This window comes from Mercenaria mercenaria, chromosome 11 (assembly GCF_021730395.1).
Source record: "Mercenaria mercenaria strain notata chromosome 11, MADL_Memer_1, whole genome shotgun sequence".
Classification (NCBI taxonomy): Eukaryota; Metazoa; Mollusca; class Bivalvia; order Venerida; family Veneridae; genus Mercenaria; species Mercenaria mercenaria.
In genome coordinates, this window is record NC_069371.1 from 5,374,937 (window position 1) to 5,391,706 (window position 16,770).

Sequence of the window (16,770 nt, forward strand, 5' to 3'; positions counted from 1 at the left end):
TAGTTTCTACGTGATACTACGAGGTTCCGCTTCAATTTACATCGATCCAAGAATGACTGGGGAGGGCACGGGTAGCGAAGACACATTATCCAGAACATCGGCAAAGAAAAAGAAGAAAAAGAAGAATCCAAAGATGCCGGAATCGGAAGCATCTGTGTTAAGTGGAATGGAAAAACCATCTGAAGGTGACTCAGAAGACAAAACGGATAAAGCCACAAAAGACGAGGAAGAAGAAGAAGAGGAAGAAGAAGAAGGCCCGACAAGAAAGAAACCTATCAAATTGCTTGCACCTCTTGAAAGAAATAAATATGGAAAATATATTGCAGGATATGGTATGTATATGTGTTATCATTTCGTTAAATGTGACGGGTTAGTTGTGGCGGGGTGCGGCGGGGCAAAGTATATACTGTCCAACACTTATAGTTCGTGGAGTCCTGTCCCATGTCCCCCACCCTCTGCTCCTACGCCTTTGAATTTATACATATATGTAAAGCATTTTAAGTTTAAGTATTTATTATGCTTATGTAAAATATATGTCACGCTTAGTTTACATCAGTTCCGCATACCTATAAAGAGAACTATGCATTGCATGCACCTGGCACAATACGTGAAAGGCGTATTTATTATGTCTATGACTTTTATATGCATGGAATTCAAATAACTGTGTATTTGCCAAGATCCTTAGCTTAAAGGTGAAGATCACTATTAAAAACCAAAGAGAAGACGCCATTATTTGATGTCGGTCCATAACTTCTGTATGCATGGGAACTATATTCAAATAACTGAATATTTTATATTTTTCTTCTTGTCCTGTCTATGCGTCCTTTATACGTGGATGTATGTTCAAATACATTTGCAAAATTATTCATATTACCAAGGTGAAAAGCCTTTTGCAAGACTTAACTCCCTGGCTCAAATGTCAAAGTCTTACTAATGGTTAGTTCTACGCGTTAAATTGTCAATTACCGCTGATCACTGGACACACACTTCTGTGTCCTAACATCAAAGCAGAGAGCGTATCCGTATCCGATGGACGCATTTCTGATTTCTGTTTAGAAAGCATTTTAATAACACGTTTTCCACATTCTGTTTCAGCATTAGAAGTAAAGCTTTCCAGATTTATGTAAACTAATATATTATTTTAGGTGTTGGAAACACTTTTGGTGAAGTTGCACTGGTGAATAGAGATACATTTCGTAATGCCTCTATCATTGCTGACGAAGATACTGATTTAATAGTCATTGATCAGGACCTGTTTGACAGGTCGTTAAGGGTATGTTGTTCATGTACAAACATTTATACAATAAATTTTATTGAAAAATAATTAAAACATATTTGTGTATGTAATATGTTACATTCAGGTTAATGGCATTTTATAATCACGAATTTTTATCGTCATTTCGGCTTCATTTAAACTAGAATATGACAGATCAAATTTATGGTAAGAAATATATCAAAAAATATTCTTAGAAATATTAGAAAAGTCGCAAGTTTTGTCTGATTTCAAAGAATCCATTTACACGTTGGGTTTTTGCAATAGATTCTTTTTTCTGTTTTGCTTTTTCTTCTTGTTGTTGTTGTTGTGTTGTGTTGAACGTCCCATTGACACAATTAGAAGACATATGACAACTTCCTAGCGTCTGATGATAAGAGGAAACCCAAGGTGCCCCTCTGGGTAATATTTTAGAGACAAGTGGCCACCTGGGGAAAACATTCCTAAGTCAGCTAGATGACTTCCTCACATGAAAGCAGAACGAAAATCTAAATCCCAAGGGTTTCGAACTCACAGCTAAGAGGCAAGTGGCTATAAGCACTCGGTCACGGAGGCCATTTAAATAGCGTACGTTTAAATTCATTGAGATACTTGAACACTTGATAGATTTTAAAATGGTAGTCAGCGAATATTTGTGACTTGATTTGATGATTTTCATAGTATCTTAACAAGTTTTTTAGTCCGGTTGTAAGCAGAAGCTCTTAGCAATTTCTTATTTTACAGGCTGAGCAAGAAGCCAGATATGCCGAGATAAGAGATTTCATTGAAGAACACCCATTCTTTAAAGACATGAATACAAAATTCAAGAAACTGCTGGAGATGAGCATCAGAAAAGAGAGATATATATTTGATACTAACATAATCAGGCAGGGGGACCCTGTCACTGGTCTTCATTTCATCCTAAGGTAAGGTCAGATGTAAAGTAGTTCGAACAAGAATTTGATGTTACTTACCTTAATCGCAGCATACCTAGTCATGATTCGTGGCATACCTAATCAACAGTCGTATCATGAAAATTGAAGCATACCTAGTCAACAATCGTAGCATACCTGTTTAAAATCGTAGCAAACCTAGTCGACAATAGTACCATACCAAGACAATAGTCGTAGCCTACCTAGTCAAGAATAGAAGCATACCTAGTCAATAATCGTAGCATACCCATTCAACACCCGTTGCATACCTAGTTTATAGTCGTAGGATACCTAGTCAACAAACGTAGCATATCTAGTTTACAGTGGTAGCATACCAAGTCAACAATCGTAGCATGCTTCGTCAACTGTCGTAGGATACCAAGCTATCTGTCTTAGCATACCTAGTCATCGGTCGTAGCATACCTAGTCAACAGTCGTAGCATAGCTAGTCATCAGTCGAGGCATACCTAGTCATCAGTCGAGGCATACCTAGTCATCAGTCGAGGCATACCTAGTCATCGGTCGTAGCATACCTAGTCAACAGTCGTAGCATACCTAGTCAACAGTCGTAGCATACCTAGTCATCAGTCGTAGCATACCTAGTCATCGGTCGTAGCATACCTAGTCAACAGTCGTAGCATAGCTAGTCATCAGTCGTAGCATACCTAGTCATAAGTCGAGGCATACCTAGTCATCAGTCGAGGCATACCTAGTCATCAGTCGTAGTATACCTAGTCATCAGTCGTAGCATACCTAGTCAACAATAGCAACATACCTAGTCAACAATAGTAGCATACCTAGTCATCAGTCGAGGCATACCTAGTCATCAATCGTAGCATACCTAGTCAACAATAGTAACATACATAGTCAACAGACGTAGCATACCTAGTCAACAGTCGTAGCATACCTAGTCATCAGTCGTAGCATACCTAGTCAACAATAGTAACATACCTAGTCAACAATAGTAGCATACCTAGTCATCAGTCGAGGCATACCTAGTCATCAGTCGTAGCATACCTAGTCATCAGTCGAGGCATACCTAGTCATCAGTCGTAGCATACCTAGTCAACAATAGTAACATACATAGTCAACAGTCGTAGCATACCTAGTCATCAGTCGAGGCATACCTAGTCAACAGTCGTAGCATACCTAGTTAACAATAGTAACATACATAGTCAACAGTCTTAGCAGACCTAGTCAGCAATAGTAGCATACCTAGTCATCAGTCGTAGCATACCTAGTCAACAATAGTAACATACATAGTCTACAGTCGTAGCATACCTAGTAAAAAGTCGTAGCATTCCTAGTCAACAGTCGTAGCATACCTAGTCAACAATAGTAACATACCTAGTCAAATAGTAGCATACCTAGTCATCAGTCGAGACATACCTAGTCATCAGTCGTAGCATACCTAGTCATAAGTCGAGGCATACCTAGTCATCAGTCGTGGCATACCTAGTCAACAATAGTAACATACAAAGTCAACAGTCGTAGCATACCTAGTCAACAGTCGTAGCATACCTAGTCAACAGTAGTAACATACCTAGTCAACAGTAGTAGCATACCTAGTCATCAGTCGAGGCATACCTAGTCAACAGTCGTAGCATACCTAGTCAACAGTCGTAGCATACCTAGTCAACAGTCGTAGCATACCAAGCTATCAGTCGTAGCATACCTAGTCAACAGTCGTAGCATACCTAGTCAACAGTCGTAGCATACCTAGTAAACAGTCGTAGCATACCAAGTCATTAGTCGAGGCATACCTAGTCAACAATAGTAACATACCTAGTCATCAGTCGAGGCATACCTAGTAAACAGTCGTAGCATACCTAGTCAACAATAGTAACATACCTAGTCAACAGTCGTAGCATACCTAGTCAACAATAGTAACATACAAAGTCAACAGTCGTAGCATACCTAGTCAACAATAGTAGCATACCTAGTCATAAGTCGAGGCATACCTAGTCATCAGTCGTAGCATACCTAGTCATCAGTCGAGGCATACCTAGTCATCAGTCGTAGCATACCTACTCAACAATAGTAGCATACCTAGTCATCAGTCGAGGCATACCTAGTCATCAGTCGAAGCCTACCTAGTCATCAGTCGAGGCATACCTAGTCATCAGTCGTAGCATACCTAGTCAACAGTCGTAGCATACTTAGTCAACAATAGTAGCATACCTAGTCATCAGTCGAGGCATACCTAGTCATTAGTCGTAGCATACCTAGTCATCAGTCAAGGCATACCTAGTCATCAGTCGAAGCATACCTAGTCAGCTATCGTAGCATACCTAGTCATCAGTCGAGGCATACCTAGTCATCAGTCGAGGCATACCTAGTCAACAATAGTAGCATACCTAGTCATCAGTCGTAGGATACCTAGTCATCAGTCGAGGCATACCTAGTCATCAGTCGTAGAATACCTAATCATCAGTCGAGGCATACCTAGTCATCAGTCGTAGCATACCTAGTCAGCTATCGTAGCATACCTTGTCAATAGTCGCAGTATACCTAGTGAAGGAAGTGTGGCATTCCTTTCAATAGTCGTACCATACCTAGTTGCAGGCTACGCAACCATTATATTTCAAGACAACTTTCGAGCAGCCGTTTTCTATCAGGTTAAACACTTTTTTTATCATATTTAGTATCTGAGTTAGAGGCATATAATTATACATATGGTCATTTTGTTTCATGTTTCAGTTATATAGTTTGATAATTCGTAATGGATCTTCAATAATTGTTTTAGATGAAGTGAAAATAATCATCCTGTTATTGTATTGTAACAAACTGTGACACAGTCTCACTTCCCCTTTCTGATACAATAAAACACTGATGGGTTGAATTTCAACCTAGTTTTGAATTTTGTTTTACAAAGTTTATATCTCATTAGTTATTTTTGCTTGTTGTACGAGAATAAAAACTAACAGAATTATACAAAAGAACAAAATGTTTTGACGCGCATCACAATGAAATTATCTGAAAGTGTTTTGAGTACAGTCAAAGAATTTGACGAATCGTTTACAGCAAAACATAAACAGATTGGATATTCTGTCAAAGATTGTGGCTTTAGTGTGTTTTTGCCTGTAGATTACAACACGCGTTTGATTTACCAGTTGTTGCCAAGCAGTCGCGAGTTTACGGTCACATACATGTAGTTTCATCATCGTCGCGTGATTTGTCCGTCGTCTGCGGAGGTTGATACTTTGCAAGTATTAAACTATTTCAGCGGAAGAGGAGACGAAGAAACATGCATCACAGTTGTATTGTTCTGTATATGAATATTTCAGCGGAGGTGAAAGCACATATTAAAGATATCTTTGTATCAGCATTAGAATATTTCAGCCGAGATGAAGAAGTTGGTATTAGGCTGAAAAACATGTATTGTTGTATCTGTATTCCAGTGGAAGTGCAAATATCAGTATACAGCCGAAGAAACACGTGTCACAGTATCCACATCTCTGGCCGTTCGAAGCTGGTGTCGACCAAATTGCGATTGAATTCGAGCATCTCAGGTAGTTATTAGTCCTCTGTCGTGTGTTTCACACGACAGGTCCAATGGTTTGTCCCTGCCTGTCGGTCCGTCAGTTTGTAACAAAAAGCGAGAGAATCTTTGTGCATAGATAGAAAACAATATGTAGAATATACAGATCGTTTTATTTTGTCCCTTTATCCGTACATCCATTTTTCAATCCGTCCGTCTGTTAGCTACTTTGTTAACGCTCAAAGTACCAGAATTATTTCATGACTTAAAGGTGGAATCTTGCTTGGAGAATATGCACTTACTTAAGTCAAGTTCCAATCCATAAATTTAGTCCTATGGCAGCAAGTATGGTTGGTGCCCCTTCCGGTAGAGGACTTCTATTGCCTTGTTTATATATATAATGTTAAGTGCTTACTTTTTTGTCTGGTAAAAAAAGATAACTGTACATGTTTGGAAATTTTCTGCTAATTATCGCACTCTGTCTTAGAGTACAGTTCAAAGTCGCGCCCTCTTGTGTGTTGTTCACTTATATAACTATTTCTGAATCTATGACGCCATGATATTATATAAAACTGCAAAGCTACTTCAAAGTACTGTCTAAATTCTCTTATATTATATTACTTGCTTGCAGAAAGAAAAGGTTAGTAGTCATACTGTAAATATGCGAGGCTAATTACTAGATAGGAATAAAAACAGATTTTTTTTTGTGTTTTTTTTCCCTACAAATATATATCTAATTAGTGTTTGACATATCTTATTTCAGTTACTTTGGACATAGGTGCATTTTAAAATGTTTGACACGTATCGAAAATAAATTACACCCAAGCTTTGAACAAATACCTATCTTAATTGACATGCGGCATAGAACATACGTGTATAGACTATACCTCACGTCTGTTTGCCGAATATAACCAGTAGCTAGCTTCACATTTACAACAGCTTGTAAACAATTTTCAATTTGGTCACGTATTCAGCGTCATTTGTTTTACATCAACTGTATTCTCATTTCTTTTTAAGTAGTTATTTTTTCGGGGTTAAGTATTTTTACATTCTTCCCTCATATTGTTTTCCGACTAGTGTAATTGTTCATTTTACATGTCTTACCATCTTAATAAAATCTGTAAGAAGACTCCTTTGAAGTCTAGAATACAGCCATGCAAAATAATAGCAAAGTCGGTTTGACTGAGTCTGTTCATGAGAAGTAAAGGGAACTCGGTTTGATTGTTCGTAAGAGGTAATAGAAAGAAAATTCTGAAGTTGTGTATAACCAGCTGCAAAATAGATGATATTGTACAAAGAAATCGTAATATTTACTTTTCATTTTTGTTTTCCAGTCTTTCTGTCTTATAAATGTTTACTTTCCTTTCGTTCCAAGTGTTTAATATTATATTAAATATTCAGATTTTTTAAAGCAAACTTTCAATAATGGAGTGTACAAGACTAATGTTACTAGTAAATAAATTTCTCTACTTCATTAAATTTGCAATTACATCTTACATTTCTTGTATACAGTATGTTTGTTTTGATATGATATTTTACCAGAATTTTGAACACAGTTAAACATTATTTTCTTCTCTTTTTATATATTTTATTTTACTGTTCTATGTAGTAGCAAGTTGTTTTCTCTTTTCCTGATATAACTTTGTTGTCATATTAATCATGTCGGAAATCAAATATACAGAATTTTATCTAGTATATATTTATTATCACCGCCGAAAAGCCAAGGTTAATTTAGTTATTGTCTTTGTTCGTCTGCCGATGTGTCCGCCCGTCCTTGCGTCCTTAATTATCTCCCTTTATTACATTTACGTGTCCCGGACATATCTATTAAATTGCAGAATCTGTAGCTCTGAATACTCTCGTGATAATCTTACGAGTGGTCATATATATATATGGTCTATGTTTGAGTCACGCATGTCCGTGTGAAGATCTGTCCGTCTATGTCATATATATATATCTAAACCACTCGTAATATTATCGTGAGAGTTATAAGGCCAGGCATTATATCAACATCAGCAAAAGGCCTGTTCTAAACCGCTCGGAAGACTTTCATTTAACTTACACTAATTACCTCATCCATACGATGTGCAGAGCGCTCAGTCCTTGTCATTATGTCCAAGGTCAAGGTCACACTGGGAAGTCAAAGACCATGATCAAAGCATTTACCTTGCGCATTCTGGGGCTATTAGTTTCTTTTAGTGATAGCTCTACATTTGTTCATAGTATTATGTATATGCCTAGATAAAAATACTTTATAATATTACTTCACAAAATTTACAGATTACTCACTGTTAAATGAGCCGTGCCATGAGAAAACCAACATAGTGGGTTTGCGACAGCATGGATCAACAGCTGGCATCGCACAGTCTGGTCAGTCCATGCTGTTCGCTTTAAGCTATTGAATTGGAGAAACTGTTACGAACAGCATGGATCCTGACAGACTGCCGATGCGCAGGCTGGTCTGGATCCATGTTCGCAAAGCCACTATGTGGTTTCTCATGGCACGGCTCAAATCATTTTACTTAGGAAGGTCTCTTCTGTTATTATTATTTTTTTTATAATTTTTATTTTCTTATAGAGAAATGCGTCGAGCGGCAATACTGAGAAAGTATGAAGATCCGTCGGTATGGGAGACCAAACCTGAAGAACTGGTGATCCGGCGGGAACAAGGATATGCGGCGATTGAGAAAAAGATGAAAGAGAACCATATCAGTCTTTGTTCAGTTCAAAATAAAGAGGTTTTAGGAGATATTGAGATGCTGGTCAATTTAGAGTAAGATTTTTGTTTCATTTTGATAAGGATGAAAATTAGATTTGGTCGGATAACAGAAAGAAACTTTTCTACATCATTTTTGCAAGTAAAGTTACATTTTCCCCATTCTCTTTTTTTCGTGAGCAAAAGTAGTATTTTGGTCAATTTCGAGTAATATTTTTCCATAGTTTATCAAAAGAAATAATGGAAGGAAAAAACCGATGTACATGTCTAAATCAAACACGTATATAATGTGTAAGCAAAAGAAACATTAAAGATGAATAAATAAATAGAGTCTATTTTTTGCATTGAATTGAATTATGATATCACTGAAAACTTTCGACAACATAATTGAATAATAGTTCATATGATGATGACATCTTTGATTTATGTTGCGTTAAGTTTGTTCAGTTCAAGCTAAGTTTAAGAGATAGATTAACTTTGCTCCTGATGAAAGACAGTGCATGATCTAGAGACATATACTCTCTAGTAATGTAATAATGTTAAATCTATTTTATAGCAGCTGTTTTTTCCTATTGTAGTACATACATGCAAACAGTCCGATGTACCTCGGATACCACATGTTTTGTCCTAGACACGAAAAACTTTGAAAGGCTCGTCAGCAAGAAGAATAACCCTCAAACCATGGATTACATGCGGGAATATGTGAAAAGTAAACTAGACACCAGGATGCATATGAGACATGCAGATCTTGTTCCCCTGATGGGTTACCTGCATCAAAAGTTGACAGAGCAATCGTTGCCTCCAACCAAAAAGGTATAAAAAAAGAAAGATGTAAGATGTTCCCGTATAATCATAGAACGTAACCAGTCAAACTTCTAGCAGAATTGGTTTGATTGAATCTGTTCATGTTAGGTAATGAAATGAGCAGAGAACATTTGAGCCGTGCCATGAGAAAACCAACATAGTGGGTTTGCGACTAGCATGGTTCCAGACCAGCCTGCGCATCCGCGCAGTCTGGTCAGGATCCATGCTGTTCGCTAACGGTTTCTATAAATGCAATAGGCTTTGAAAGCGAACAGCATGGATCCTGACCAGACTGCGCGGATGCGCAGGCTGGTCTGGATCCATGCTGGTCGCAAACCAACTATGTTGGTTTTCTCATGGCACGGCTCAAATGTTCTCTGATAAGTAAACATTAAGTGGACTCCAGCAGAAATAATACAGCATGAGTCGTGTTAAGGGAAGCATACATTCTGTAAGGAAAAATTTATAAACAAGTACATTCTTTTACATTTACCGTAATAAAAAGCTTATTATCAAAATATAAATTGTTATAAAAAATACAAGTTGACTGTTTCACTAAAGCCACTATATTATATAAAGAGTTACAATTATCTTATATTGCTCTTATTTTAAGGTGGAACCGTTTAAGACGTCTAAAAGTATACCGGACGTAGACGAGGAAATGCAGCATTTATTACAATATTTCAAAGAGGGGAAAGAGGTGATGCTAATCAAGCCGTGTATACCAGGTAAGATGTTCATCTTTATTGTGTTATTGTTATTGGGTGTATTTGATAAAGGAGAGAAAAGGATTTGTAAAATGAGTAAGGTTATAATATACAGTCCTAATTACTTTAGACATTCCGTTTGCTTGTAAGAGCCACCTATCTCTACCATGTTGTTTGGCCCGCCCGCTAAGCTCAATAGGGAGAGCGCAGATGTACGGATCACGGGGTCGTGAGTTGTTCGATCCCCGGGCGGGGTGTACGTTCTTCATGACGATTTGATAAAAGACATTGTGTCTGCAGTCATTGGTCCTCCACCTCTGACTCGTGTGGGGAAGGTCGTAGTTACTTGCGGAGAACAGGTTTGTACTGGTACAGAATCCAGGAACACTGGTTAGGTTAACTGCCCACCGTTACACAACTGAAATACTGATGAAAAACGGCGTTAAACCCAAAACAAACAAACTACCATGTTGTTTGCTTGCAGGTGTTGTATATTACCATGAGCTGATGCAGGAGAAGGCGAAGGCACGAGAACTTCAGAGAAAGGCGGGAGAAGCAAAGAAAGCAGGAGATGCTATAAAAATAAGTTCCGTGTATAAAAGGAAGCAGCAACGAAAACCTAGAAGCATGCTACAGATACGGGAGTCCCTCAAACAAATGATGGAAGCAGAAGTAATAGGTATCATTCTCTGTTGTATTTTGTATCAACATTATGTCCAGATGATTTTCTCATTTGAAATTGGTTGTTACTCTGAAACATGACTTGAACTCAAACTCAAACTAGATTATTGCGTTAAAGGCCTCCAGCCCATACACATATACAATACAATCATAAATAATAAACACAAATGTGTGTGTGACTGTACACAGTATATAACGAACATGAGATAAAACAAATTCATAAAGACTAGTAAAGTACCATTTACCAAAATGTATATCTATTTGAACATTTTTGTCTGAAACGATATACTAGATACAATAAATTGTAGAAAGAAGAAGCCCAAATCTCCTTCGATGCTTACTGCAGGAAGCTGTTTTATTTTTAATTTGGTTTTCTTTTATAGAAATGGAAACAAGAGAGTATAGAAAGCAGAAACCAAAATCTTTAAATAGTGCTAACCTCAAAATGTTGTTACTCTTAAACATGATTTTCATATTATTTGCATTATTTAAGAAATGGAAACAAAAAAGTTTAGAAAGAAGAAACCAAAATCTACGAAGGGATCTCACCGCAAGAAGGAACCAAGAATCAGTGATCGATCCTTAACAAAAGATTCTCCAAAAACACTTGTTGGATTGATGAATGATAAACAAACTCATGATAACGACAATAAACCTGGTTTGATATCGTTAATGAAAGCTGTAGCACAGAAGAAAGAGGATGATGCTAGCATTAGCACAACGCAACAAAACGGAGGTTCGAGCATTGAAAATAGTTTAGCTTCAAATCCAAACTTGCCAAAGTCTACACCTCCGGTGTTTGTGACAGAAATGGCAAAACAGTCAGACCTTAAACTGCCAGCAATTCGTGAAGAAAATACTCAAGATGAAATTATATTAAACAAAAATGCAGTTTCTGAGACAAATCAAAATGGTACAGCTATCGAGAAATCAGTTGGACATGAAACCACCAGGAACGATAGCTTAAGGAAGGATATTCCTGATGGAAAGCCACGTAATACAGGCGATAAACAAAGTGGTATTGACACTAGTATTAGTTTACCGCCAATAAAACAAAATCAGCACGAAGCACGCAGTGATATTACTGCTAGTCATAAAGAGATGGTACCAAAACTTCCAAATCTGGGCGGAAGTCAGACAAGTTTAAATCAAGGTTTAGAAAGTCAGAGGACCGAGGACGATTCAGCAAGTACGGTTTCCTCGAGGTGGCAAACAGCAATCACATTTGTCAATCAACGTGTACAGGAACGACTTACGAACGTATGTATTATGTTTATATCTTAACAGTCATAATGTGTTCCCCACCCTTACATTTCCAATGCTTTCATTTGGTTCGACAACATTTGACTTTATTAAAAACAACCTGTGTAATGAATTAAGTGGTCCAGGATGAAGGCAAGTGTTTTTTCACCTCTAGTTTACTTATGAATTTCAGATAGCACAAACATATTTAAGACATATTACCGCCTCTACACATAATCATTAACTTGCATGTCTTTGCCACAGAGCCACAATTCTCCTAAAACACTGGCATTATTTCAGCCAAATACATTTAACTTTGTGTGAGTTTAATGATTCAGGTTAATAAGTTTAGTTGATTTAAAACGTTATTTTTGACGTTTACTGAATTAATTTACATTTTATATATAGCAGCATAACTGTTTATACTGCAGGCCATTATGGAGGAAGAGACGTCTTATAAGGACTTTGAAACTAGCGAGCCATCATTGCGCTTGCTGGAACATAAAATACAGGCTTTTCATATCAAATATGGAAAAGGAGACAAAACAAAGAACTTGCCACCTTTAAAGAGATACAAGCTGGACGTAAGTATCCTTAACAAGTTAAAACTAATGTCAAAATGGAAACATGCGCTACTTTGTCTTAGAATTGTACTTGTGAAACGGGCCATGAAGGAATTGTAAATAAAGTGGGAAATTTGAAAATTTTATTTGATATTTGATTGTGAGTTCTTCATTTATAGTTAGTTTATATATTTACCCAAGTTAAATTGATAAGAATTTTCTACATTTTAAAGCAATTTCTAATGATATAATATTGCGAATATAAGCATAGTATATCTTTAAACAATTGTCACATGGTTGCAGCAACCGGATGAGCAGACGGTACGTCCTAAGCCAGGAGGAAAGGTATGGGTAAAGAAACAGCAGTGCAAGTTTTCAGATACAGAATTTGTTGTGAAAGATCACAAACACGTGCGTTACCAGATGGTAGAATCTATACCAGAGTTTGACAGGGTGCAGAAATCACGTGTTGTTGTTCAGCAAATATTAAAAACTGCTGATTATAGGAATAAACTGACGTAGTTGTGATTGTATGTTATATATGTGATGTTATATTGTTACAGTGCCAACTTGTATGTGATATTTTTGTGATATTGACATGTATTTAAAACAAACTACAATGAAACAGTGAGTCTAATGTCCAGAAAAAGTAATGGATGCGACGTTTCTTCAAGTGATTATTTTGTCATAAGGATGTTTTACAAAAGAAACAGGCAGGGTTATAATAACCTTACTGGTTTACTGAAACTCAAAGGTGAATTCATGCATCAGCGTTTCTGTGATATTGTTGTTTTATTTTTACTTCTTTACTATTGTATGTAAGATAAATAAAAAGTAACAGCTTTTTCATGATATAAAAACATGAAAAGTAGTACTAGCCGTTAGTTTTATGTAACATTTTTATTTTATTTAGAAGTTATGTTATCAAGCAGCTACAAACGAAATGTCTAAATAACTACAAAAGATAAAAGGTAAGGGTAGATTTCTCGGAAGCACAGAGCACTAAAATCGTAACAACAGCTTCTTTTTATTTTTAGCAATAGCAGAAATCAAAAGGCGTTCATTATGACGTCATTCATAGCAATAGTCATCATACACCCTGTGGTGTAAAACGCATTTTGTGCCCTTATATTCAATACATATTTGAGGAGGTAACTTATTAACATTGTCTGTAACTTTTAAACATGTTGGGAGGGGGGGGGGTGGGGCGGGGGTAAAGAGTGAGAGTTTGTCCGCAGCTAATCGGTATGATTTGCCGTCGGTGCCCCACTGTGTTCCACAATGTGTTTGTGTTGTCTGTTTTTGTTCACTTTGCTACTGATAACTTTCACTGTTGTAAGGTTTTGTTTTGGGATGATGCGTGCTAGGAAAGTTGCCATATCTACTAAGTCCATGTACTTGTTCTTTTTTATGCCCCCACCACTTTGGGGGGTGGGGGGCATATAGATTTGCTCTTGTCCTTCCGTCCGTCTGTCCGTCCTTCCGAAAATGTTGTGTCGCGCGTAGCTCTGAAAGTATTTGACGTAGAGTCACAAAACTTTACAGGAATGTTGGTCAGCATGTGTAGTTGTGCACCTGGGGTTTCGTGCCGGATTCATTCAGTCATGTAGAAGTTATGGCCCCTGACTTTGTAAAAATTGGTCATTTTAATGTTGTGTCGCGCCTAGCTCCAAAAGTATATGACCTGGAGTCACAAAACTTTACAGGCATGTTGGTCAGCATGTGTAGTTGTGCACCTGGGGTTTCGCGTCCGGATTCATCCAGTCATGTAGGAGTTATGTCCCCTGACTTAGTAAAAAAATGGTCATTTTAATGTTGTGTCGCGCATAGCTACAAAAGTATTTGACCTAGTCACCAAAGTTTACAGGAATGTTGGTCAGCATGTGCAGTTGTGCACCTGGGGTTTTGCGTCCGGATTCATCCAGTCATGTAGGAGTTATGGCCCCTGACTTAGTACAAAATTGGTCATTTTAATGTTGTGTCGTGCGTAGCTCCAAAAGTATTTGACCTAGAGTCACCAAAGTTTACAGGAATGTTGGTCAGCATGTGCAGTTGTGCACCTGGGGTTTTGCATCCGGATTCATTCAGTATTGTAGGAGTTCTGGCCCCTGACCTGGGAAAAATTTGTCATTTTTGGCCCCTGACCTGGGAAAAAATTGTCATTTTTGGCCCCTGACCTGGGAAAAAATTTTCATTTTAATGTCATGTAGTGGGGGCATCTGTGTCCCATGGACACATTTCTAGTTCAAAACAGTGATGCAAGCCAAATGACCAACTGTCTGTAATTATGGCATAAACTTGTTAAAACAGCTGGTATTTAATATTCAATATTCTATAAAAAAGGTTAAGTTTATACTAAATTATTTTAGTTCGATTGTGATGAAAGTTTTAAGCTTATTTGAACCACTCTCGAGTCCGCGTCCTGGAAAAATCAGTACTGGTGTCATATAAGAAGTCATGGTCGTGACTCCAATGGGGCTCGAACCCACGACCCCTGGGTTGAGCGACCGACACCTTAACCACTAGATCACCGCTTCCCTTGTTATAAAAATGTTTTATGTGACTACCCTGTTTTAGGGAATAGTGAGAGTATGAAAAGAAAATGATGGTTCACCTAGGTTCACGGTAGCTTGCACTTCCACTACCGTCCATGTACAGGCTCAATCAAACCGAGCCTGCAACATTTTCGTGCTGGGCGACCTGTGGTTTTCCACTTTTTTTATTTCATACAGATGTGTAACAATGAACTTATATTCTTTGATCAAAATCTTAAAACAAAATTTAAACCGGTATATTTTCCGGAAGCACAGAGCACAGCAAACTCAGCCACCATACATCACCAAGGAGGCCCGCCACAAATAGAAACTGTAGTGGAAACATATAGCAGATAGGTTGCTTCAAATACTCATCAACGTGTCCCCCTCATAAAGATCCAGTTTCATGATCCTTGAAAGCAAACTAATCAGATAAGACAAATTTATTGAATAACAACTTTCAATCTGTATTCACCAAAAATCACCACTTACTTTCAAAGAAAAATGTCTTCTAAAACTTAAAAATCTATATCCTTCAATACACTGCCAGTATCCAATAATGTCTGAAATCTCCATTGACAGAATTTGTGTTCTGCAACTGCTAGCAAACCAAATGTCAGACAAAGCTGCCAGGCAAGACCGTATTCGCCCAGTTGTTCCTGAGAAGCTCAGGTGCTCTAGTAGAAGTAGTAATCTTTAAAATATTTTTGCCAACTTTACACAAAATATTCTTAATGGCCTCCTACATGTCTTTTGTATCAACAAATCATGTGAAACCAAGTGATTTAAGTTAACAGATGAACTGCTTAACAACATTTTCAATAATAAATAAACTGACGTTATCCTGCCTGACCTCAGCAAAACTTTTTACATGATGAATCACCTTAACTCTGTCGACAATACTGTGGTCTATCTTGATATTCAAAACCATCATCCAAGAACAGAAGACCTTAAGCAGCTTGAAAAATTGGAAAATGAGTCGGTCATAGTGTTTAATCCTTCAAAATGCCAGGCACCTAACATTACAAAAACAAGAATGCCATCAAAACCCAATACCTACTCCATGACCATAAAAATCCTTACAATCGTTAAAATCAGTCTTAAATGCAAATGACTTCGTGTTGACTTAATTGCAATTTTAACATTTTAACTGGATTACACACATCATTCTAATATCTTCAAATGCAAGCAGATCTCATACGTTCATAAAACGTTATATTATAACCACCAACTAAAAACATACAAAACTGTTATTCACCTACAGCTGAAATATTCGTCTACCGTTTGTTCCTACACCCGAGTAAACACACATAAAATCTAAATGGTCTTGGATGGCGCTGTTTCGATGATAGAAGAGATTCCCTTCTAAGTGATGTTTTATTAAACAGCCACTACCTTATTGCCATCAACTTACCAAGTTACATACAGATATTATCTAGACAGTCTCGACAGAGGCAACCGCTTAGTTTCATTTAAGTTCAGGTCACCTCTGAATAAACAAGAAATTCGTTTATTCCTCACTCAATTATGTAGTGGAATAAACTACCTAGCAATATGATAACCAGCAATGAACTTAAAAGACAGGTTCTAATCTTACTTATCATGCTCGAATTCTTTTATACTGTTTGACATTCTCACTTTTGCTTGTGTTGGACCTATCAACCTTTTTTACGACGTACACAGCTAGAGGAATTGACATTATAAGATAGATGAGAGAAAGATGGATATACAGAAAGAACGATACATAGAGCCGTGTTTGATGCAGCAAAATTTATACTCTAAATTATTGTTGCGTTGAGTGACAAATATGCTAATGAAGAATTGAGTGAAATGCTACCAAAATGTCAAGCAAAGAATC

At 37.3% G+C, this 16,770-nt stretch overlaps 1 protein-coding gene across 10 annotated transcripts in view; it reads left to right on the top strand.

Moving 5' to 3' along the window:
- The window catches only part of LOC123531447 (uncharacterized), an 81,360-nt gene extending 68,135 nt beyond the window's left edge, over nucleotides 1-13,225 (top strand). For all 10 annotated transcript variants that reach the window (XM_053518444.1, XM_053518441.1, XM_045312418.2 and 7 more), the window contains 11 exons: nucleotides 4-332; nucleotides 1,146-1,273; nucleotides 1,997-2,178; nucleotides 5,586-5,696; nucleotides 8,244-8,438; nucleotides 8,960-9,194; nucleotides 9,799-9,913; nucleotides 10,377-10,571; nucleotides 11,067-11,833; nucleotides 12,247-12,399; nucleotides 12,682-13,225. In XM_053518444.1, coding sequence (XP_053374419.1) covers nucleotides 4-332; nucleotides 1,146-1,273; nucleotides 1,997-2,178; nucleotides 5,586-5,696; nucleotides 8,244-8,438; nucleotides 8,960-9,194; nucleotides 9,799-9,913; nucleotides 10,377-10,571; nucleotides 11,067-11,833; nucleotides 12,247-12,399; nucleotides 12,682-12,900 — 2,629 coding nt within the window. In that variant the 3' untranslated portion in view covers nucleotides 12,901-13,225. The remainder of the gene's footprint in view (nucleotides 1-3; nucleotides 333-1,145; nucleotides 1,274-1,996; nucleotides 2,179-5,585; nucleotides 5,697-8,243; nucleotides 8,439-8,959; nucleotides 9,195-9,798; nucleotides 9,914-10,376; nucleotides 10,572-11,066; nucleotides 11,834-12,246; nucleotides 12,400-12,681) is intronic.
- Nucleotides 13,226-16,770: the final 3,545 nt, after the last annotated feature.